The sequence below is a fragment of the Prenolepis imparis genome, unplaced genomic scaffold, assembly GCF_030444845.1.
Source record: "Prenolepis imparis isolate NDT839.2.m4 unplaced genomic scaffold, iyPreImpa1.0 SCAF_13, whole genome shotgun sequence".
Lineage (NCBI taxonomy): Eukaryota > Metazoa > Arthropoda > Insecta > Hymenoptera > Formicidae > Prenolepis > Prenolepis imparis.
Window position 1 is genome coordinate 7,571,101 of NW_028141171.1, and position 23,421 is coordinate 7,594,521.

At 42.5% G+C, this 23,421-nt stretch overlaps 1 protein-coding gene across 1 annotated transcript; it reads right to left on the reverse strand.

Annotated features, from left to right (window-relative positions):
- LOC145944298 (protein groucho-like) lies at positions 1-23,421 on the reverse strand. The gene is made up of 12 exons (XM_083052560.1): positions 23,033-23,421; positions 15,516-15,613; positions 14,735-14,798; positions 12,914-12,958; positions 11,614-11,736; positions 9,238-9,526; positions 8,066-8,091; positions 4,183-4,347; positions 3,175-3,782; positions 2,578-2,850; positions 1,849-2,452; positions 1-1,096 (listed from the first exon to the last, which is right to left on the reverse strand). The coding sequence occupies exons 1-12, from the start codon at positions 23,159-23,161 to the stop codon at positions 989-991; spliced, it is 2,532 nt and encodes an 843-aa protein (XP_082908686.1). The 5' UTR covers positions 23,162-23,421; the 3' UTR covers positions 1-988.

Sequence of the window (23,421 nt, forward strand, 5' to 3'; positions counted from 1 at the left end):
GGTTTTTTTGTCTTAATTATCATACGTCATTTATTGAAATGGATTTTCGCGTTTCAATTTTTGCGCACTCCTTAATCTTTATATATTTACAGTCTTCATATCTGCCATCTCTTCAGGGTAGTAGAAAAATATCATGATTTAATTAAGACATGCTATTTACAAAATATGTACAGATAAGAGGGACAAGAATAATCACATTCAAAGAGCGATCATACGCGCCGAGCGAAATGGATTCCAATTTGAAATAGATTTCAATCTGTATGTAAAGTACACAATCGACAGTAGAATCTATAAATAACGATCTCGAACGTTAATTCGCGAGATTTGAGTGATGCATTTAAATCTTGCAAATTTTAAGAGCACTCAATTTAGTATTATATATATACATACATATATATACAATATTTATATAGGTATGTATAAATTTACTATTTTATACATAAATATATTTTTTCAGTATTTTATATATATGTATATATATATATATATTTCATTTTTTTATTTGAGAAAGTGCTTAAAGAGGAACATTTAATGAACTGAAAATAGCAATTATTTGAACAATTTTTTTGCGATTAATAGATTTTTTTTGCATTGCAAAAAGCAAAATTGTCATTTTTTCTAACGAGATTTGCGAAGGAAAAAATATATATATATATTTATATATTTATATATAAAAATATATATATATATAATTTAAAAAATCTATTCATCGCAGAAAAAGTTTTTGATATGCTATTTTCAGTCCGTCAAAAACAAATGTTCCTCTTTAAGCACGTTTTCAAATTTTTATTCTGCCACAGATGTGCGATTGTTAAAATCTCTGAAAAATCCATCGAATCTATCGTTTTCGTTTGGCGCGGCTTTGATCTCACTTCTGTCAACGAGCGAATAACAACGATAATAAAAAGAACAATAACACTGTCCTGTTTCGTGAGAGCTCTCGTACGAGCAACTTTATGTCCAAGGGACAAAGTCAATTGATAACGCCTCAGTATATGACCTCGTAGACAGTGGCCTTCTTGTCGCCAGAACCAGTGACAATGTACTTGTCATCCGTCGATACGTCGCAACTGAGCACCGATGAGGATTCCTTCGACTGTAAATATAATCGACAAATACGTCGTCGAGTGAACGCGATAACAGTTACACATCGCGCTGACGGAGGGCGAGAGATAAAGAAAGAAAAAAAAAGAGGTATAAGAGAGCGAGAGAAAAGAAACACGAAAAAGATAGAACGTTATAAAAGTTTGAGAGCGTTGAGGCTCGTTTGCTCGTTTTACGAAACACATCAAAAACGTAAACATATTTACGAGCGCAGATATCTATTATTATTCCGACACTTCGAATTCCGCTCGATAACGCGAAATCGTGGAACTCGACACGTAGCGCGCGATTATTCATAAGCTTTATAAATCAGGCCTTTTTTTTGCTTATCGAGTCACGACTCGATGGCTCGTTTATATCGCGTAATTATATAGCTCCTTAATGAGCCGTTTCGCGATCGTCTCCGACGCTCGTCTCGCCGTCTTGTCTCGCGCGCGTAACGCCGTACTTATTTCCCGCGTGAAAGGTGCGAAGGCAATTTATGTAATTTACACGCCGAGCTTGTAATAAGCGCACTGATAATTTCGAAATTTAAATGCAACGTGAAATAACACTCGTCTATAATTTTAGTATTTTTAAGATTGATATTCGCGACTTGATAATGAGATGGATTAAAAATATTTATTTCTTGCGCGGGATTTGCATCGATTGTGGACATTTCAAAAAATTTCTTTTCAACGCGTCTCGTCAATCGGATGATGAGAAGCGACAAAGGAAAGATGATGAATTAGTTGATATACCAACCTGGAATATTGATGCTCCGTAAGGAGTACGCCAGGCATTCAATATGTTGTCCTTTCCCGTAGAGACGAACCATTTACCGCAGGAGGCAAATCTTAAGGACAACACGCAGGACTCGTGCAGCTGCAATTGATACTTGTCCGGTTTCGTAGCGTGTAACACTTCGACATGCGAGTTCTCCATCCCGACCGCCAGCCATTCGCCGGTGGGACAAAAGCCGAGGGAGAATATCTGCGACGAAAAGTCGTGTTGTTGAAGTTGTCTGCCTTCGCGGAGGTCCCAGGAGCGCACGGTATTGTCGAGACCCCCCGTCCAAAGTTTCAAACCGTCGGCGGAAATATCTATGCATGAGGCGCCGTCCGTGTGGCCCTGGAATTGTCTGAGCAGCACTTGATTGTGTAGGTCCCACACAGCGATGTGTCCGTCGCTGCAGCAGCTGAAGCACACCTTCGAATCTGGCGAGATCGCCAAGGCGTAACACGCCGGTGCTGAGGATGTTAATTCAGCCTTGATCCTCGGTGTCGGGCTGGCCAAGTCCCAAATACTCAGCTGACTCGCCTCCCCGCCGACTATTAACGTCCTTCCGTCCGGAAGCAACTTTACCGATCTGTATTAGAAGCGCGGAGCGACAAGACGATTTTTTAGTATATATCGGGGATGTCAATTTACGACGCGTTCCGCGTCGAGTGAGAATAAAATGCTCATTCATCTCTCACTGTCGTTCATACCAACCTGATGTAGTTTTCGCGCTGCAGACAATCGAGCTGCGAGACTGGTTTCACGTTGCTCATACTTGTCTGGGCGATGTCCCAGACTTTGACGCAACCCTTACCGCCGGTGTAAACGTACTTGGTCGGATTCGAGATCGTTACCGCGCAGACTACTTCGCCGTGATTGAGAGTATTAATCTGACGCGCGTGGCGCGGTATGCCTGGACCGAGGAGAGCATCCTGCGGGAAAGGCGACGGTTGCATCTGACCGTCGAGAATATGGAAGCTATACGGGCTGCGAAATAATTCCATCTCGTAACAATCACAGTCAATCTCTTCCCCTCTTCGTCTATTTTAATTATCGATTATGACGAAATTGTTCTTTATTAATTTAGAAATTTATGTTTGACCGATTAGTTTTTTTTTAGTCGCATAATTCGAATGTAACTTTAGAAGAAACTCGTATCTAACACTAAATCGGTGCTTCATTATTGTATTATTTTACACCGTTCGCGCGAAGCACGATTGTTATCACACAAATATAGATTGTACCAAATGATAGAATTTCTCGTCAAGAAAGAGAAGCGTTAAGTTCTGCAAATTCGATTCGGATACTCACGATTTTGGTCTAGGTATACCGACGGATCCCACCGAAGCCCTTATAGCCATGTGCGGGTCGTATAGTTGTTGTAACGTGGAAGGCGGCCTGGGTGTCGCGTAACCGTTGTAAGCCATGACGTCGACGTGAGGATGTTGACCGTGCACCGTCGACATGAGAGTATGGGGTGGCGGTCCATGCGGTGGATAATGTAACGCACTTGGATAAACGGCGGTCGGCGGCGGTACGATAGCGGCTGGCACCGATGGAGCCTGCGGCAGTTTGCTGGAGGACATCAGCGTCTTCACCCCACCGATCACCGTCGCCGATCCCGACGTCGGCGTCAACGGCTTCGAGATCGGCGTCGACGGTTTCTCACGGTCCTCCATCTTCTTAGTCGACGGCGTGCTCGCGTTGCTACTGGTGCCGCTTCTAGGCGAGTGCGGCGCAATAATTCCGTCCCTCTTGGACGTTTGCACCCCGGTGGATCCTATCGACGGCATCGTTATCGAGGATGATTTGTCGAGGCCGTTTTCGCGCGGGGACATCCTGCCGTTCGCGACTGGACTCGGCGGACCATCGCTTGCGTCGTCCACGATTAGGTCCTGATCACTCTTCTCGCCGTCGCTCTGCGCAGAGAAAGCACCGATAATCGCGCGTGTCATGCCTCCGGAGGCAGTAATATCGATCTGATGACGAATTAATTTTTCATAATCGCTCGAAGAAAAATGCTCAATAAATTTCTCAAATTTTTAAATTCTCTGGAAGAATACCGAAAGAAATATTTGAAGAAAATATTTTTTTAACCGAACAATTATTTATATTAAAATAAGAAAAGTATTTAGATTTTATCTTGAAGATTATAATTATTGACCGCTAAATAATTCTTGTCTACTGTCGTTTTACAGGGAGAGGACCGATAAAAAGGAAGTGTTCCTCGAGCATCAACAACTGCATGGTGTACGGAGTTCAACCTGTTACGACGACTCTCTTAAAATACAAGGTAAGTTTGTGTTATTGAGCACTTACCAAGTGCACGGTCTCCTTCTCTTCCTTCTTCATCTTCTTGGCCGCGTTTTCGTGGTGATTTTGCGAATGTTGAGAATGATGAGAATGATGAGAATGATGAGTGTGAGTGATTTCCTGCGGTGTGCGTGACCGGCTGTATTTGTCGCCGGGCGATATCGAGCCCCTCTGTAAAAACGCGTATATATGGGTTAACGAAAAAAAAATCTTATTACACGTTAAATCGTAGTAGTGATAAACGGTTCCGTCAAATTTACGATTATAACCACGTAGAACACAGAGTATCAAAATCGCAAAGTCGATTCCCCCGAGATATCCCATTACAACGTTCGACAGAGCGAAACCTCTTGAAGGTAGATGTTTGCGTTGGCGGATACATCGTCGTATACGCTATACGCTAAACCGACATACGGGCGATACGGGACGGGAAATAGCGTCGGATACACGGGCTTCTCTCGCGCCTCCTCTCTCTCTCTCTCTCTCTCTCTCTCTCTCTTCCTTCTCCCTCCCCCCGTTAATTCCGCGGATCTCGTTAATCTCGTTTAACAACAGACACCGCGCGGCAAGTACACAGGCTGGAACAACGATCAGCCACATATTCCCTGTGGCGCCGACGAACGTGACAAAACCGTAATTACCCGCGTCGACGCGGGTTATTATCAATCGTCACGCGAACGTTCGCGATAATCGATTTCGACTTTACCAGCTACTATACCGCCCACCTCTCGATATCAACTCGTTGCGAACATATTAAAATATAGCTTTCATCGACGTTGCATCGGCGCCGATTTTTCACCTGTATAACGCTTTTCAATGAAATATCAATTTAGCGAGCAGCGAAGCGTCGGAATACGCGCATATGCGATAAAATCGCATCTCTGCCCGGTGTTGTTATGCGAAATTTATTTATTTATTTATTTATTTATTTATTAAGCACACCCCGAAAAAAAAATTCCATTGAGCGCGGCGGTACGATACGCATGCTCTCCGAGTCGAAATTTTGATGCTACTTTGACACTTTTAAAGACAATTTGCACCTCCTTAGCTGATCTATACACCTCTTTAGATTAGCAATAACCTACTTTGATGATATTATACTTGTTTACTCCTCCCTTGAATCTTTAATTCTACAAATTTTGCCTTAACACTACTTTGAAGCTAAAAATGCTCTTGATATTTTGAGGATTAAAGTAGGTCTTTTTAAATATAGGAGCTAAGATAGCACGATAGGTTCAAATTAAAATTATTTATTCATAGTTAATTATTATTTTTTGTATGTTTTAGATTCATCGTATACGTTAACTGAATTATAATAATTATTTTTTGTTTAATGTATAGTTTTAATGTTTTAATGTCTAGTTATAATAATTATTTTATGTTTAGTGTTATAATTTTAATGTTTAATTTTCATAATTTTATGTATAATATTATATTATGTTTAATGAATAAAATTATGTTTTATATTATTTAGTGTGTCTTTTTGTTTATTATAGTTTTATTAATATAATTTTTGAATGATCGAAACATATACGTGTTGGAGCTAGAGAGCTTCAATAGAGGTTTGATTTCAATCTACCGTGCTACCTTAACTCCTACTTAAAACTGGACCTACTTTAATGCTAAATTAGCGAAAACGGAAATTTCAAACACTTAGGTTTAAAGTAGGAGTAAATTTTATTCTAGCAATTGAACCTTCTTTATCGTCTTAGCTCCTACTATATAGTAGAATTAAAGGTTTAGAGTAGCGTCAAAATTTCGACTGTGTTGTATATTTATCAAAGATAAAAATATACATAGAATGAATGAGTTACATGATGCAAATAGCACTCGCAAATGAACGCGTAAGAACGAAAAGAAAAAAAAAACGTGCTCGGAGAGAGAGAGCAAAAGTTTATTCGGCGACTACAATATATACGACAATGTCTATATTTACGAGTTAGGATAATTATAGGCGAGCGCAGAGATGTATAGCGCCCATCGAGAATCAAGTGTGTACAAATCCAGTAGTGTGCCAGAGAATTCGCACAGCGTATCTTCTAATATTAGCGCGCGTTTCGGCAATAAATTCCCTCGAATTTTCTCTGCGCGGACCTGGCCGGTCTCATCGGTCAATTCATAATAGAACGTAATGGAATTCGGGACGACACGAGGCACGAGGAGCGTGTAAACAGACGATAGTTGAAGGGAGGAAAACACGAAAAGAGGTGCAACGCGCGGACCGGTTCTTGCGAGAGAGCCGATAATGATTATAGAGGAGCATCTCGACGCGGCGGCCGAGGGGACGAAAGGGAAGGAAACTCGGGGTAAGGAAAGAAGCGAGAGAGCCGAGAGATCCCAAGAAAGTAGTGTACCTGGGCATCGGCACAGACGGGCGAGGAGAGAAGAAAATAGAATGGCGAGAGGCGGAATGAGAGGGCGTCGATGGGCGTTTCGCGGTCCCGCGATGATTACAGGCTCGGGCACAAGCCCGTAATACAAGATATGCCCTTTCTTTTTTTCCCCCCCTATGTTATTCTTTCTCGTCTTCCTTTTCCTCGGACCGGCGACACGGCGAGACCCTGGCAGAGACTTTGAGACGTAGACGCGCGATGTTCCCTTGAGGAGGAACGAATAAGGAAGGACGCGACCGTGTTTTAGAAAGCTTAGAACGTAATCTCTAGATTAATCGACAGTTTTATCCTTACATATAACGCACGCGCACGAATCTTATCTGCATCTCTCATTCCTTTTGTTACGATGATCAAGTATAATATAATATGTAAGCAGGAAGAAATTATATAAGCGCGAAGAATTCATTTCTATATGCAACAATCGCGATTAAAGGAAGAGATATGGAAGTTAATACTTTCGATGATGCAAATAACTCGGTAGAAAAATGACACGCACTGCGCCGTTCTTTGCCGCCTATATTTTCGCCACTTTACACGCCTCTTCTCGCGCCCATGGGCGCGTTAAAAGTATAAATTGCAATATGCAGCACGCACTCGTATGCGAGTAGGGTACGTTGAAGCGGCGCTCGTTGCACTCTTGACGCGCGCGCGAGTCAAGTTACACACGCGTAATGTGCGTGTAATACACGAGGCCGCAATAAGTGCCACTCGGTCGAGTGCATTGTACATTGTAGAAACCATACGCGTTTCATATATGTATATATGTACATCGTATAACAAAATATATTACTTTCACAAAGCGCGGCATTAGTCATTGTGTAAATGCTCTGTCAATTTTTAGATGATCCCAAGATTTTGTAACGCTTTCCTCACTCTTTCGGTTATCGAAAGAGGATTTATTCTGCTATTAGCGTATTTATCTATTCATACGCATAGATAAAGATATAAATTTATGTTATGGTTAATTAGTGTGAATTATATTATAATTATTTTAATTTCATTGTACTGTGTTATATCTATTCAACAATTTCCTAAATATATATAATATATAATCGAATTTTTTCTAAATTAAAATTATTTAATTTTAATTTTTACACAAAATGCAATAAATTTGTATTTTTATTCGAGAATGTATGTATGAATGTGCCGTTATAAAATAAATTTTATTCTAAACAGAGATATGTAAAGAATATGCGCTTTCAAGGTCTTTGGATTTTCTAAAATCTGACGAAACGTTCACAAAAACTTTGCTGCGCTTCATGAAAGTAATATATTTTATTATACGATGTACTGAAATGCGTACGTATATGTAAGCATATTTTATCAAACTATTGAACGTTGAAATATAAACGTATAAGCAATGCTAACTAAATGTTCATTTATGCTGCTAAATAAGAATTGTTCGCATTCGTAATCTCATTGAGATTCATAACATTTCCACACAGTACAAGTTAAATAATTCACATTATGATAAAACGAGAAAATATGTTACTCACGTGTCTTTCCTCCGTCGAGCTTAGACCTGAAAGAAAAAAAATGCGCATATTCAGTGATGTTTCGTTGCAAACTTAATTAATTTATCTAAACATAGATTTCTGCATAAAAAAATATATATATCAGATTAGAATTTTCCTCGCTTTTTTCCCCCTGAAATGTATTTTTGAATATTCCAATGAAAAAAAAGCCAAGACTCTTCAGTTATTAATACATATAAATATATGTCTAAGGCCCGATTGCACCAACGTTATTTTGGCTTTAAGCGGGACTTAAATATGTGTCTATCTTTATCTTTCTTTCTAAATAAATAAAGACAAAGATATATTTTAGTCTCGCTTAAAATCAAAATAACGTTGGTGCAATCGAGCCTAAAAGCGATAAGATACAAAGATCGCGCGGGAATATTGAGAATTTAACGATCGAATATCAAGTATCGCGCATCGATAAAATGTTAATAACGAGTCGCGTCGTAAAACGGCGGTCAGTAGCCATCTAGAGGGGGAAGGGAAGTGCCCATATAAATGATCTTCATGCATATTTATGCGCGCTTTCCGCTGAAAACCGCCGTTAGCGCGTCCGCTAACAGGGTGACGCAAACACGCCCGCTTTGCCGAAAGCGGATACCCGTAATAAAGCGCTTTGAACATTTTCCGGCTGGAAAAAGGGAGAGGGGTCATCGAGAATCGGCTATTTTTTTTTCTTTATCCCTTCGCTGATCTTTGCGACTCTATATAACGATCGATAGACAATTCCCTCTCGTGTACGTTAAATCCTAGACCTTTACCAAAATAATTACGCTATACCCAGTTGTATATCGGTATCTCGCGTATATATATACTTTTTACTCTTGAAAAAAAAAAAAATTGTTGCGCTAAAAAAGACCTTTAATAAAACACCGTTGCTATACATAAGCATATCTAATACCGTTGCATAACGGAAATTTACATAGTCCCGATATATATACATAAACTTGCAGTGTACTCATGATATATACATATTTCACAAAATAGTCTAGAAGAATAAAATACGCAGTTGAATTTTTCGTAAAACAATTAGAAATAAAAGTTGAGAATTTTCCGATCACCCTGGTATTACGATGCACAATCACGGTGCGGCTACACAGATAGATATCGAAGATAGATATGGCCAGGGTATAGAGGTCGAGACTTACCACCGTTGCTCTTGAGATCATCCGGCTGACCGCGAAGGATATCCGGCTTGCCGAGCATCGACAGGGAATGCGCGGCGGCGGTCGCGCCTGGGGTCGCGGCGGCCGCCCCGGGCGTCAGGCTGATGCCGAGCAAAGCCGCGGACGCGGAAGTCGGCACCGGAAGGCCGGCAGCTGGCCCCAATCCGGGAAGTCCAGGTAAACCCGGATGAGCGGCTATCGCCGCCGCCGATGGTATTTGCTGAGGATGCATTTGCTGAAGAAGCCGCGGTAGGTCTTGCTGCCTCTGTTGCTGTAACCGCGTAAGCAAAATAGCGTTCGTAAATCGATCTTGTGTATACTTGTGTGTGGTTTTATTGCATGATAAAGGTTCGCCAGAAAAGGCAAATTAGCAGGGCGACAATTTGCTATCAAACTTCTTGAAAAAAAAAAAAATGGAGAACGCATGAGAGGAAATTTGAATGTTTAAAGTTTAAAGTATAATATAAATATCGCTATATTTATTTTCGCGCTAAAATATACGGATAATATTTTTAAAAATACTCCATTCCATACAACAAAGGAAAAACTCACGCGTTATCTCTGCGATCGCAACATTGAAAAATCGCGCGACTCTCGCGGACGCGATCCATGTCGAAAATCGCGGCGTTCGTTCCCGGCGCGTGAAACGAAACGTAATAGTCCCAAACGAGGTTTAACGCGCCGTGAATAATACGCGCAACGTGTGGCGATGGCGGAAAAAGGGTGGCGAGAGGGCCGGGGAGCAGAGGAAATAGCGGAAGAGAGAGAGAGAGGATCGGAATTTCACCATCATCGCGTTTTGCCTCGGGGCAAAGAGCGGGGGTGGAAGATGAAAGAGGGATGGAGGGAAATGAGGGGGATGGAGGACTATACGTTCCTCTCCGCGCGGTGTTATTAAACGAAATATTGATTCAACCTCTGTTTACCGAATAATACATATTCATGAGGGTTAGCGCTTCTGTCTATTTGCCTTCATCGTCCTTTCGGTCGGCGCCGCACCCTTTCCCACCGCGTTTTGTGTACCCCACCACGCCGTCCCCGGTACTTTCCCCGTCGTACGAATCCCTTCGCCACGAACCCCTCTCGACAGGCCATAGCACACTAGCACGCTAATTATATTTCACGTAACAGCGACGCGCGTCGCGTAATGACAGATTGGCGAGATTGCGGTTTGCGTCGCAATGACCTTGTCCGAGCCATCATTTTTTTGCGCTTTCACTGTCATCAAAGACGACGTCTCGATTAAGTGTATATATATCCGTGAAATCGCGATAGGGCAAAATTTTTTTTGCTTTATCCTTTATCATATCGAAGTAAAAATGCTTCGCTAAAAATATATGAACAAGGATATACGTTATAAAATATAATACGTTAAGGCTCCTGGCTCCTTTCCGATCATGTCGAAATCGTGACGTCAGAGGCGAGAAAACACACGCTAAAATTTCTTAGATGCCATTTCGAAATAAAAAAATATTTCGATGAAACAGCACTTCAGATGGCTTTAGCACACTCTTAAAAAACCCCGAAAACTATCCTTTCCCCTTTATAATCAATCAACAGTTGTAAAATGTAATATTATGAAGCCCAGTCCGTCTGGTCTTTGCACATGCGCAGTCATTCCGCATGTCAAAGTCTGATATCTCGATTTTACAGATGTTGATTGATTATAAAGGGAAAAGGATAGTTTTCGGGGGTTTTTAAGAGTGTGCTAAAACCATCTGAAGTGCTGTTTAATCGAAATATCTTTTCATTAAAAAATGGCATCTAAGAATTTTCAGCGTGTGCTTTCTCGCCTCTGACGTCACAATCCAATATGGCCGCGGTGAGCACCCAGGAGCCTTAATATATAAATTTAACAGATGTTATTAGAAAAATATTTTAAATAAACATTTTTATCGATGTCAAGAGAGAAAAGCGTATACTTGTTAAACTCATCGTGGCTTGATGAGAATTTTGGTTATACATTAATTCGTTTGCACGATGCGCTTCGAGCTTAAACGTCAGCTTTTTTTTTCACAACGCGCACATTTGTTTTGACGGCAACGAGGTCACGAGGTTGAGAAATTATTCGAATCATGCGCGCGAGAATCAACTCGGAACTCAATTATACTCGACGCGTCTACTGAATATCAATTTCGTGTTTCGCGTGCGCAATTGCGCTTATCATCGTGCGAATACGTAGTTGCACTGCGAAATGAGGATAAAAATTCAGCACTGAAAGTCGCGAATACATTAAACGTATAAACGTTAGGAAATAGTGATTGAAAGGATGAGAATAGTGATAGAAAATTTTTTTAAAAATCTCGATAATCTGTTCGCATATTGAGTCGTTCTTGTTAGTCACTCATGTATACTTACTATGTCGGCCATCGTAATCTGCTTTGCCCTTTCAACAGCAGTGGCGACCTGCTGTTGATGGTCTTGCGACAAATAAGGCATAATTTGCGCGATGATAGCGTTCAATCTCTTCACTATCTCCATCTGGAAAAGCAAAATACACATTTCCATGCATAATATAAAAGTACAATAAAATATCGAATAATTGGTGCGGCACATTAAAGACGTATATAAATATAATTAAGTATAACATATTTTTTTTTAATACATGCGTTATATATTGCAATAATAATCTAACAATTTAATATTTGTTGTAAAGCACATGTCGCGCAATGTTTAGGATTAAAGACTCGTGAGAGATTCTCTCTCTGCGGATCTTTCGAATATCTTTGGTGTATCGCGAATGCATTTAGCCGTTGGTCTCGACAAACTGATTAGAATTCTTGGAAACGAGATAGAATGTTGGACATCGCGCGCGAGTAATAGTCCAGCTTCAGCTTCCCCATCCCCCAGCCACATCCCGAATGGAGAGACGCTGTCTCGGGTGAGTAATGAAAGCGCGAGTCAGGCGACGATGACCATCTAACGCCTCGTCGTCTTAAACGCGCGAGTAACGAGCGAGGCTGGCTACATATTTCTCTGGGACCGGGGGCCGATTTGCTGTCAACAAGACACGTTCCCTCTTCCTCTATTTTCGTCGCGTCCGCGCTCACCGTCTTCAGACCGATGATGCGTGCATTCCGAGAATAAAGTACTCGCGAACGACGCGAAGCATAAGATGCAGGAATAATGAGACGTATTTACGAAGCCGAGCCCTTCATCTACCCGACAATTCGACAGCTCGTTGTGAGAATACGTATATACCCTCGCGGTTCTTTGAATGGGCGATAGTTTTTGCCAGTCATTGAATAATAGACAAATAGATTTATCTTATTCTAGTATCTAGAAAAAAATATCCGAGTGCATAGGAAAAAATTTGTAAATTTATTATTAGCAAAAACGGAGTAATAAAATAGAAAAATATTGCGCACAGAATACGTAAATAAAGCATAATGTGATAATAATAGAATGTATAGTCAAAGAATAGAATTGAAAAAATTACGACGTGATAAAAGAATGATATATGAATATATTATGACGCATAGAAAAATATAGAGATGCATTTATAACTATAATATAATCTATAATTAGAATAACAAGAGTATGTTAATATATCGAATTACGTGTAAACAAGAGAAAATAAGAAAAAATTCACGATCACGCGTTTAGAAAAATGCAATGCCGAAATAGTATCAAAACAAAAATGTTATTTCAGACTCACTTGTTTTTGTATCTCGAAATTCAGGCCGTATGACATCTCGTAATACTGCAACAGAGAAGTTTTTTGTGATATATTTCAATAATTAATCATGGATGTATCAATGTGTGTGATTTACAATATTTTGTATCGGAGATGGGAATAATTGTTCCGAGGACGGTGATTCCATCGCCGAGATTTTCCGCGAATGGTCCAGCGAACGCCGCGCCGAGGCGGTTTCAATCATGCGCGATATTAATTATCGTTGATCGTGATAATGCACTCGAGTCTGCCGGCCGAGTGTACTTGAGAGGCCGGTTGCAGTTGCAGTTGCAATTGGAAGGGGAGAGAGATATATAGAAAGAAAGAGAGAAAGCGCACGCGGGCGCCCGTGAATAATACGAGAGACGAGGAGATGAACGCAAGCAAACGCGCATTGGTCGGGGTTACAGGTTCTTAATTTTACGAGCCATTACCCCGGTAATTACACGAGCGAATTAATTGCGCCGTAAGTAAGTTATTTCATCCGGGAGATATAGACGCAGAGCGAGGAAGCGGAGTAAAGAGGAGAGGGTGGATGCTGGGAACCGAGTAGCCGGGGGATGAAGTGCACGTTAACGGAGGTTGTTGATATCGGCCAACGTTGCACACTCTTTCCCTGGCAGTAATATAGCGTTCGTTACAACGGGCGATGCAGCAACGTCCTTAACGTGTCCTTAACGCGGCCGGCGCAGATCGGAGAGGAGAGGAGAGGAAAAAGCATCCGCGTATCAAATGGACTAAGCGGAGATTAATTGCGTTGAAAGCGGCTCGCGTCTCCACGCCGATTAGGTCGACGAGAAAACGCGGCAACGAATAAAAAACGATAACGATGAGTCTCTCTCTCTCTCTCTCTCTCTCTCTCTGACGGGCTAGGGGCGTAAAATTTGCGCGCTTTCGATTTAATTATCGCGTCGCTTGATAAAAGGCTAACGCACGACGTTATATTTGCGAACGTTTGTATATAGACGTCTCGCGCTACGCGATTTCGAAATTGCCGTCAATTTATATAAGTGCATCAGCTGGAAAGAGCGCACGTTAACTTTCGACATTAATTCTTAATTTTCGACATCATCTTTAATTGCGCTCGCAATTTTTTTTCTCCGTCACGAAAAAAGAAAGAAAGCAAACTAGTAGGAAAAAAATGAGAAGGAATGCGATATTTTTTCCTCTCGCGGGACTCGAAAGTCCATAAATAACTGCGTCGCGGTCTGTTTGTTTTTTTTTCGCTCGTCGTGTCGTACGAGAGCTTGATGGTGGACCGATCACGAAGAGGAGGAGGAGATGCTCGAATATTAACGAGCCGTAGACCGCTGTCGCCGCTGCCGCGACCTAACAGCGTATTACTTCGTCATTAAACGTACGAGACAGCTGCGCGCGCGTTGTAGCCTAATTCGATGAGAGCCACTGGCTCTTAGAGTCATTAGCTATGCACAGTAGGTGCGCACAAACGTGTGTGTGTGTGTATACATATAATATATATATGTATGTACATATATGTCTGTGTATATGTATTAGTTTATCCGACTACGCTGCGCGCGGCGTAACGAGCTAATGTAAAGCTCGGTCCCGGTCCTCGGTTAGAGGATGCAATTAATGCTAAGAAGCCGAGGCGGTTTAGCGGTCGAACGAGCATGATTATTCTGGATATGGAAGACGGGAGAGAAACAGAGAGAGAGAGAGAGGAAGAGAGGAAAATGTGGAGAGAGAGACAGAGGAAGAGGGAAACACAGAGGCAGTCGGGGGAAACGTTACGACATCTAACCGACACGTCTAACTTTATGACATAGCAATGATCGTACTCACCATCACGTAGTGCCGCTGAATCTCGATCTTCTCGCTAGCCAGTTTGTCGCACTCCAGCTTCAGCCTGCGGACAGAAAGAGAGAGGGAAACGTGTCGTGAAATGCATGCGAAAACACGGTCGAGTCGCTCGGTGACATGCTCGAGTAAGCTTGGAAAGAGACGCAGAGAGAATCCGGGAGTAAGAGAGAAAAACCGCGAATCGCGAAAACCGCGTTCCTTTTACGAATGGAATATGCTCCGCGTACGTGGCAAACGCGAAAAAAAAAAAAAAATAAAAGGAAGAACCGCATCTCCGCGTCGAGCAACGAGAAAAGTTTCGATCCGCGCTGCTGCTGCTGTTGCTTGCTGCTGAAAAATGCAAGACCCGTCTTGCCGGTATTCGTGAAACTCGAAGCTTCGAGTTCGTATATTCGCGAGCTGCCATTACGTATCCGGCGTACAACTACATTGTATATAGGATGGCGTGCAGCTGCGCTTGTTCCCAGACTTTTTTTTCCTCTCTCTCTCTCTCTCTCTCTCTCTCTCTCTCTCTCTCTCTCTCTCTCTCTCTCTCTCTCTCTCTCTCTCTCTCTCTCTCTCTCTCTCTCTCGCGATACGACTCGCTACATCCTTACGCGCGCTTCCGTGTCGGACGAAAATAGAAGAAAAACAAGGAGGAAAGAGAGAGAGAATGATGAACTCTGCGCGCGTGAACAGAAAAGTGTCGTGCTCGCGATACCTTTTTCCTAAGAGCGACGACATATACAGTCCCGTTTAAGATAAGAACATCCTTAATACTCACTGATGATACTGCGCCTGTAGGTAGTTGAATTCCTCCTTGATCCTCTCGCAGGATTCGGGGACCGTGAACTTGAACGGCTGACTAGGCTGCGGCGGACCCTGCGGATGAAGAACGAGATAATCTCGCGTTAGTCGGACTTGATTTAGCCACAATATACATATACATATAGATATATCGATCGTGTCCTAGAAACGCCAGCGAATCGATTCGCGCGCGGTCAGCTCTCGAGATCTACGTCCTCTCGTCCCGAATAATTAACTCCGTACAGCTGTTCGACCGCGAAAGGGCAGGGGTGCCGCCGTGTGAGCGAAAGTGATACGAGGTCCACGATAGATTGAAAGGGGGGAAATGAGGGTGGATGGTGGTGTAGATGCAGACACACACAAACACACAAAACTACACACGATTGCACGAGGCCGGAGCCCCGTTCGGCTCCGATCTCTCAGCCCATATGAGCTGTGCTACAACAGCGGCTCTTTCTCATCCTCTCTCTCTCTCTCTCTCTCATTCCACGTGCGCGCGCGCGCGGAGAGAGAGCAAGTGTTAATTACATGTTTGCGGTGTCCGCGAGGATTACACGCTACAACCGAAACTATGAGCCTGCGCTTCGTGTATGAATATACGCGCACGCGCGCGCATGTATGCACGTGTGTGTATACGCGCATAAATATATATGTATATGGTTAACGACCGTATCTCTTCGTACATGCGCGAACATCCGCGTCCTTCGCCGAATCCGTAAATTACATCACGGCGCGCAACGACGTGATATTTGTTTACACGACATCACGCGTTAACATCGTACGACTTCTCCGATCCGAGTTAATGACATACGTTGAACTTAGCATAATGAATGAATACCTACTTGATTCCGAAACAACGGCGCGACGCGACGGCGCGTCGCTATATACTCGGGGTTGGGAGGAGAAAAGGGGTCAAAGTCACCCGACCTTTTCGAGGTAGGTACGCAAGCGTTTTCAGCCAGGCTCTCTCGCCAGCGCGGTCGAAGGTTGTACGACCAAGTAACTCGCTAAATTCTCGAAACCGAGAGTGGAGAACGCGCGGAGAACAATAACAGGCGCGAGCGTGAGAAGAAAGGAGGATATATATATATATATATATATATGTGTGTATATATACATATATAGATAGAGACGGAGAGGAAACGGATAGTCGGATGGAGGTCGCGGCGAGAGGAAGAGAGGAATTGCGGACAGGAGGAAGGGAGGGTGCGGGCGGCCAAAGGTGGCCACGACGAGGGAAGTTGCGGTTTTCGCGGTCGCCGTGGTTGCGGCTTAGGCAAATTGAGATAGTTCGCAAACCACCGACCAGCTGACCCGACCGTCACGCCAGGATGCGCCAGGATGGCACATGCCGCACGCTGCCGTGCCATGCGTCTAGCTCTCTCTCTCTCTCTCTCTCTCTCTCTCTCTCTCTCTCTCTCTCGCACACACTCACTTGTAAAGATTTAGCGAGAATCTCGACGGTCTCGTAACGTCGCTTCGCGTATCGCCTCCGTCCAAATCGTTCATAAATCTTCTCCGCGATTCCCGAGACGAGAATGAAAGCGTTATAGCTCGGCGATGGCGATGCCGGTGTCGACGGTATCCCGCGGCACGATCGAGCACCACTGGCTTGGCGGGCAAACAGCACTGTATCGTATTTGTGTGCTTAGCCCGGCAAATGTTAGCCAGCATATCGCTTATGGTGCTTGTTGAGCGAGGGTGATGGTCGATAGTTTCCGCAGCGGCGGGAAGGGTAAAGAGAGCCAGGGCTCGTAGCGGTAAAGGTACTCGGCGTCGCGTTCGCATCGGGTTAGCGCCGATCCGACGACGTGGACACGAACGAGCGAGAGAGCGAGCGAGCCAGCACGAACGCATACATCGTGTTTGTCCATCCGTCCATATAGGGCTGTTTGTCCTTGCTCTCGCTGTTTGAAGAACGTCGGGATCCCGGTCTGTGCAAACTCCTCATTATTGTGAACAGTGCACACGGGATATATAAAGCGCGTGCGCGCGCGCTCGTCCGGCCCGAACGTTAACACGTGTCAAGTCGCGCGTCACGTGTGCGTACACACGGTTCTTTTTCTTTCCTCTTTTTTATTTTACTTTTTTTTTTCGCGCAAGACGGAAGCAACGTTGCTAACGCTCGAGTGACAATCTCTGCTTAGCAAAAAGTCGCTAATTCTCGAGAAATTTTTCGAAATTCAGTTCGCAGCGTTTTTCGTACCTACTCGGTTGTATTAATCTTTTTTCTCCTTTTACAAACCACGTTTCTTTTAATTATACATATTTGAGATTGATAAAACAGAGGGACAAACAATTTTTCGAGCCGTGATCTAAAACGTCATTTCACGACTAAATTAACGACTGCAATTAACATCACTTTAATATTGCATCATACATGCAACGCGTGTGCCAAAACACTTCTTATTTACCGTTTCGTCACCGGTCTAATTATGTTTACGAATCGTTACACACACACACACACATAGTCTAATGTCAATATTTTACAGTTAAAACACATTTCAGAAAACTCTTTAGCAAGAGAGTGGTTTGAACAGTCGGGCGAGAGCGCGTTTAATACTTCTTATCTGATGACTCTAGGTCTTAAATTGGAAGATGTCGTCAATTAAATCACGAGTCGAATTACGATCTCGATCAGGGAGGCGTTCTTTCAGATTGATTAGCGACGATGAATTAAATAGCTAAATGCCCTTTCGCGAGATCTCGATAATATTACGTCGTCTTCGACGATAGAAATCTTCGCGTACTCGACAAATTCCTCCGCGCTGTTATACTAATTAATAAACTCGATGATGAAAGAAAGAAAAATTTTATTACATCCCGGCACGATAGGAGTTAGATAGCAAGGTAGCAAAAATAACAGGCATAAAAAAGATATATGACAAAAAAGTTGACATAATATATATTGTAGAATGGAAAGGGAGATATAAAAGCAGGATTATTAAAGCTGTCTTTTTTTTTTTAGCGTAGACAGACAGCTCTTGTTAATTTTCTTTCTCAACAATTTTTGATTATATTCAGATCTTATACTATTAAGCATTTTAAAACACATTTAATTTTTTTAAATATTTGAAGAGATCTTTACATAATTATATATATATGTGTGCGTGTGTGATATATCTGCATTATATTTTGTTGGACGAGATGAAATATTCATTAACAATTCCTTTATTATTTTAATATCTGCCTTTGTATTTACAGATCATAAAAATGATAATCTGCATTTTGTCTATTTGAATTAACCTTTTTGTCAAAAATTTTCTATTATCTTTTTCTGTCGGATCGTGTGCCTGCAAAAACCATAAACGCGCGAGCTTCTTTATGCTTAATAGTTAAATTAAATGTCTTTAATTTTTTGTTCTAAATATTTGCTTTGCTAAATAACTTGTACATTGATGTTTATATGTCAGATGTCCCAATTTTTTCTCAAAGGGCAAAAAATTTGACGATCTTTGATTTTTATTTTTTGTAAAGCTCTATTTATTGTCATTTCGAAACATATCACAGTGTCAACAAATAGAATAAATAGAATTAATAATTTCGGTGAATAAAAAACCTAATGCCGAATTAGAAATTTTATCTCTCGTATTTTATATGCATTTATGTGGTTCTCGATTTATCTCTATTCGTCGCATCATACGTGTATAAAATACGAATGTAATAATAAATACGGAATAATATACTAAACGTGTTTTGAATTGCTAAACAATTTCTTATTGATAAAAAAAATAGTCTTGAAACTCTTCTATTATATCATCGCTGCTGTTTATTATTTGAACTCAGGGCTCAAACTTATATGAGCAACTATCAAAATACAAATAGTTTTCAGCTATAATAATAATGTAGTAATACGTGTAGTATCTAATCGTATCACGAACGTGTTGAGTCATTAACCATACTCCATATCAAATCTTTATAAACTAACGATATTGTGTGGGATCTGTCGTTTTTTTGTCGCAAGGTGTACGTGCGAAGATAAACAAACGGCTTGACAAAAAGGTCAATAAGATATATATATATATTTCTAAATACAAAAGCTCAAAAGCCCTCGAGTCGATCTAGGCAATAGATCTAATTTCTAAGGGCCAGTCGCGTTTCAGAGCGCAAGATAGTCGGTTTAAAGGACTCAACGTTACAACAAGAATTCTGTGTGTAATGTGTATGTATGTATGTGTGTACGTGTGTACAAAAGGGAGGAGGCGGGGGACGAGGAGTATCCGTTGAAACTTTCCGCCTGGGGTTTCGTAATGATCGACGGGCCGGTTTGCCCGGAAATAATATTTGTACAGCTTGTACGTAAACAGCCCTGGCGGCCCTGCAGAGTGCCAATAACCACCGCCTGTGTCAACTCGGTCAAGCACCGGAACGTCAACGACGACGACGACGACGACGATGACGACGACGACGACGACCACGACGACGACGACGATGGCAATGGCGATGGCGATGCTAAGTGGGGACAGCAATCGTCGCCGCGGATCGAAAGCGACGGCGAGACGACGACGTCCAAAAACGCCGAGTCTCGTTCGATATCGAGTTTGACTGCGACAGGACTAAGTAGCTGTCGCGAGCGACTTACGTTACCCGGTTACCCTCTATTTTCGTCTCCTCGCGATTCAGGTCACGAGACGAGAATTAATCGGGGCTACGTCGCGTCGGTCGGGTGTTCCCCGATAATTAGTAATTTGTCACTGTCATGTAAATACGTGACTCGATCTTCGGCATGGATTACACATAGCGGCGACGGCGACATTCTTCGAAAATTGAAAGCGTATCGTTCGCGTCGAGATTTAATTGAGCGCGCTCACGTTGCGCGTAATAATAGATTAAAGTCGTACGGTGCGGGTCGCGTTAAAGAAACAAAACAAAAAAAAAGACGCATATGTCTCACGCCTCGTTTGCGGAAGTTTTCGTCGTCCCCTGCGTCTGAGATTCTCGTCGGACGAATGTTAATGAGAGAAAGAGATGGGAGAGACGAGGTGGCCAACTGTTTGCACGTGACGAGATTTATAATGCTCGCGCCAATTGCACGTAACACGCTTCGCTCATTCCGCAGTGTAATTCATCGCGGTGTAATTACCAATGCATATTGCGGTTCTGCGGAAGTGCGCGCGGCCCGCAAATTTCGTGGTGCGCGATATCATTTCGCCGTCTCTCATCCCCTCATCGCGTCTCTCTCTCTCTCTGCCTCTCTATCTCTCTTTCTCGTCTCGATTTCAATTTTGTTCCCGTCTCTTCCTTCTCGCGTCACGCCGGGAAATAATTCCAACGGGAGATCGGTCGGTCCGCGTGTCGTCGTTGGCGGAACACTAATGAGATTATCACCGCACGCGCGCGTTTGTGAAAGCATTTAGTACAAACAAAAATGACACCAACGAAAAAAATGCAAATATGCAGATACATGTAGAGAAAAAAGATACACGTAAAAAAATTAATAAATAGATATTATTCTTTAAATTGAGCAAGCATCCGCGAATAATTATCTTCCATCTTCTCGAGATTCTCGTCTCAGCAAAGCTCAGTCGTCTCGCCGTCTGAAACGCTTAATATGTACTTTCGAGACGCGACGGAGGAATAAAAGGTTTAACGCTTAAAGTGACATTTCTCGATGAAGGGAAATCTGTTGCGGATACCTATGTGCGCGCGCGCGCTTTGGAAATCTTCCAGGGCGGTTCGTTATCGTCGCGCGACAACAACGGGAGCAAATCCATTTTTATCCGACGTGGCTTTTTCTCCGTGTGTCTATTTTTCCCACTTTTCCGTTTGACTTTTTTTTTTTTTCATCCCCCGTTTGCCGAAGCGCGCGGGTAATCGTTGTGCGCGCGCGATGGTATAGCTACAGATATAACGTAATTGCGGATACCGGGGGGTCGAGGAGAGGAAACGGGGCGGCTTCGGCGCTCTCACCCTGTCCCCTTTCCCCCCGTGCACCCGCGATATATAGATTTATTTTCGTCGTTCGCGTACGAGCTTTTCCGCTTCGGCTCGCCGGGTGTTTACAGTCGAATGAAAATTTGCTCGGCAGCCAAATATTTTTCCGTCGTCGCTCGGCTCTCTGTTCGCGCGGCGCGTTTCGTCCTCCTCTTCCTTTTACACCCTCCGCCAGCCCCATTGTATAACGCGCGTGGGTCAATTTCATTCGGTGTACGTATTTATATACACGGGTGCGCCCAGATATTTAAGCGGGGACCTGTGCGTGCGTACGTGTGTGCGTGCGTGCGTGACGGCGAGAGCGCGGAACTATTAAGCATTAGTAGAGGGATGTGGGGAGGAGAGAATCGGGAGAGAAAAATAAATAATCGCCGGAAAGAATTTCTTGTGGCCCCCCTAAGCTCCGCCGCGCGCCAGCTTGGAAAACGTTAATTCGCCGCAGCTACTTTTTAATTATCTCGTTACTCTGCGAGACGTTGACAGCGCGGAGAAGTAATAATGCGATTCATAGGCACGAGCGATGTGTATCTGGTAATAACTATGTATTGCGGCGGATAAATATCGGTCGATTAACTTCCAAGTTAGTGCAATTTATATAGACGCAAGACACAAGGAGAGTAAGAAAAACACAATTTTCTTCGCGATTAATTATTGTAGATAAAAATAGGTGGATTAATTTCAACTCACCTCCTCAGGCTTATTAAAAATACAGCAAAGCACATCAGAATGCATAGATATAAAAACATGAAACAAAAAAAAAACAAAAAAATAAGCATAATAAAATATACCACACAGTGCAAATAAGCGAATAGTATAGTAAGCAATATTTTTAACAGAGTTACAATACAACCGTAAAATTTCATTTTGAAAGTATCTTCAAAGAATTTACGCTACATAGAATTCAGGAAAGAAGTAAAGCCGTTTACAAATAAATTACAGTGTATCCTGAAGGAATGCTTTCACTCCAATACGACAATAGGACAATAGTCGGATTACCGTGACTAATCGATTTGTTCAACTACCTGGAAAAAAAATCTTAGAGCTTATATTTCTTAAGTGTTGTAAAAAAACAAGATGACCTTTAGTAATCTGCATTTCCTGCCGATCAATTTCGAATCAGTTTTCTCTTACGAAAATATTGAAAGCCATCACGCAAGATATTGCACTTTTAAATTATATATATATGTTGTAATTGAAAAGCTCTCGAGTGAAAATTTTGTTCATATAATAAAAGGATGAATTAAAATATTATCTACTTGTTTCTTTAAAGCGTAGTTTGCAAGAAATGCTTAATCTCGAATAGTTTATTATTCAAAAGGCAAGAGTGTCCCGATATTTTTGTAAAGGGAGGATTGAAAATTGAAATCCCGCTTGCGTGTTGAAAGGAAGTGCGCTTACTCCGGTAATCGAAGCGACGAGAATACGTAGGTAGGGTGTTCCCTAAGAAAAGGAACGCGTTTTGGAGAAGCTTCTCCTTCAGGAGAAACGGCCTCGTTCCGCTTTTCGCGTCCGATAATATTCATAATGAAAGAACAGGGAAAAACTATGGATTTTACGTACCGGATGTCGAGCTGCTGCCACGGCTACCGCCGCCGCGTTCATACCGGCGGTAGGGTACATGTTACTCCAAAGTTTTGCGTCACTACCGCAGCACGTCGAGAAACCAAGAGGCGACACTCTCACCGTCATTCATCACAGCCGCGCGAGGTATTAAAAAATATATGGCTAGGTATTAACAGCACTTTGACACACGTTCACCCTGAAGAAATTTGCATTCACTAGCGGCGAAGTCGTACGGACGTACGTAATGTGTTGCGCAACGTATCACACGCAGGACATTCGCAAATCACGCCTCGTCGCAAGACACATATTACACAGCTGACAACAGAATAGCAATTCCCGCGAAACGATCCACACCCAACGACGCGTGTGTGTCAACTGATGAACTG

What these genes read in the sequence shown, in the direction of transcription:
- LOC145944298 (XM_083052560.1), bottom strand. Translation starts at nt 23,161, where the DNA reads ATGACGGTGAGAGTGTCGCCTCTTGGTTTCTCGACGTGCTGCGGTAGT. An exon ending in ATTTCGAGATACAAAAACAA is followed by an intron (nt 11,737 to 12,913) that starts GTGAGTCTGAAA and finishes TTGCTTTTCCAG; the next exon opens with ATGGAGATAGTGAAGAGATT. An exon ending in AGAAGGAGACCGTGCACTTG is followed by an intron (nt 3,783 to 4,182) that starts GTAAGTGCTCAA and finishes TTCTCTGCGCAG; the next exon opens with AGCGACGGCGAGAAGAGTGA.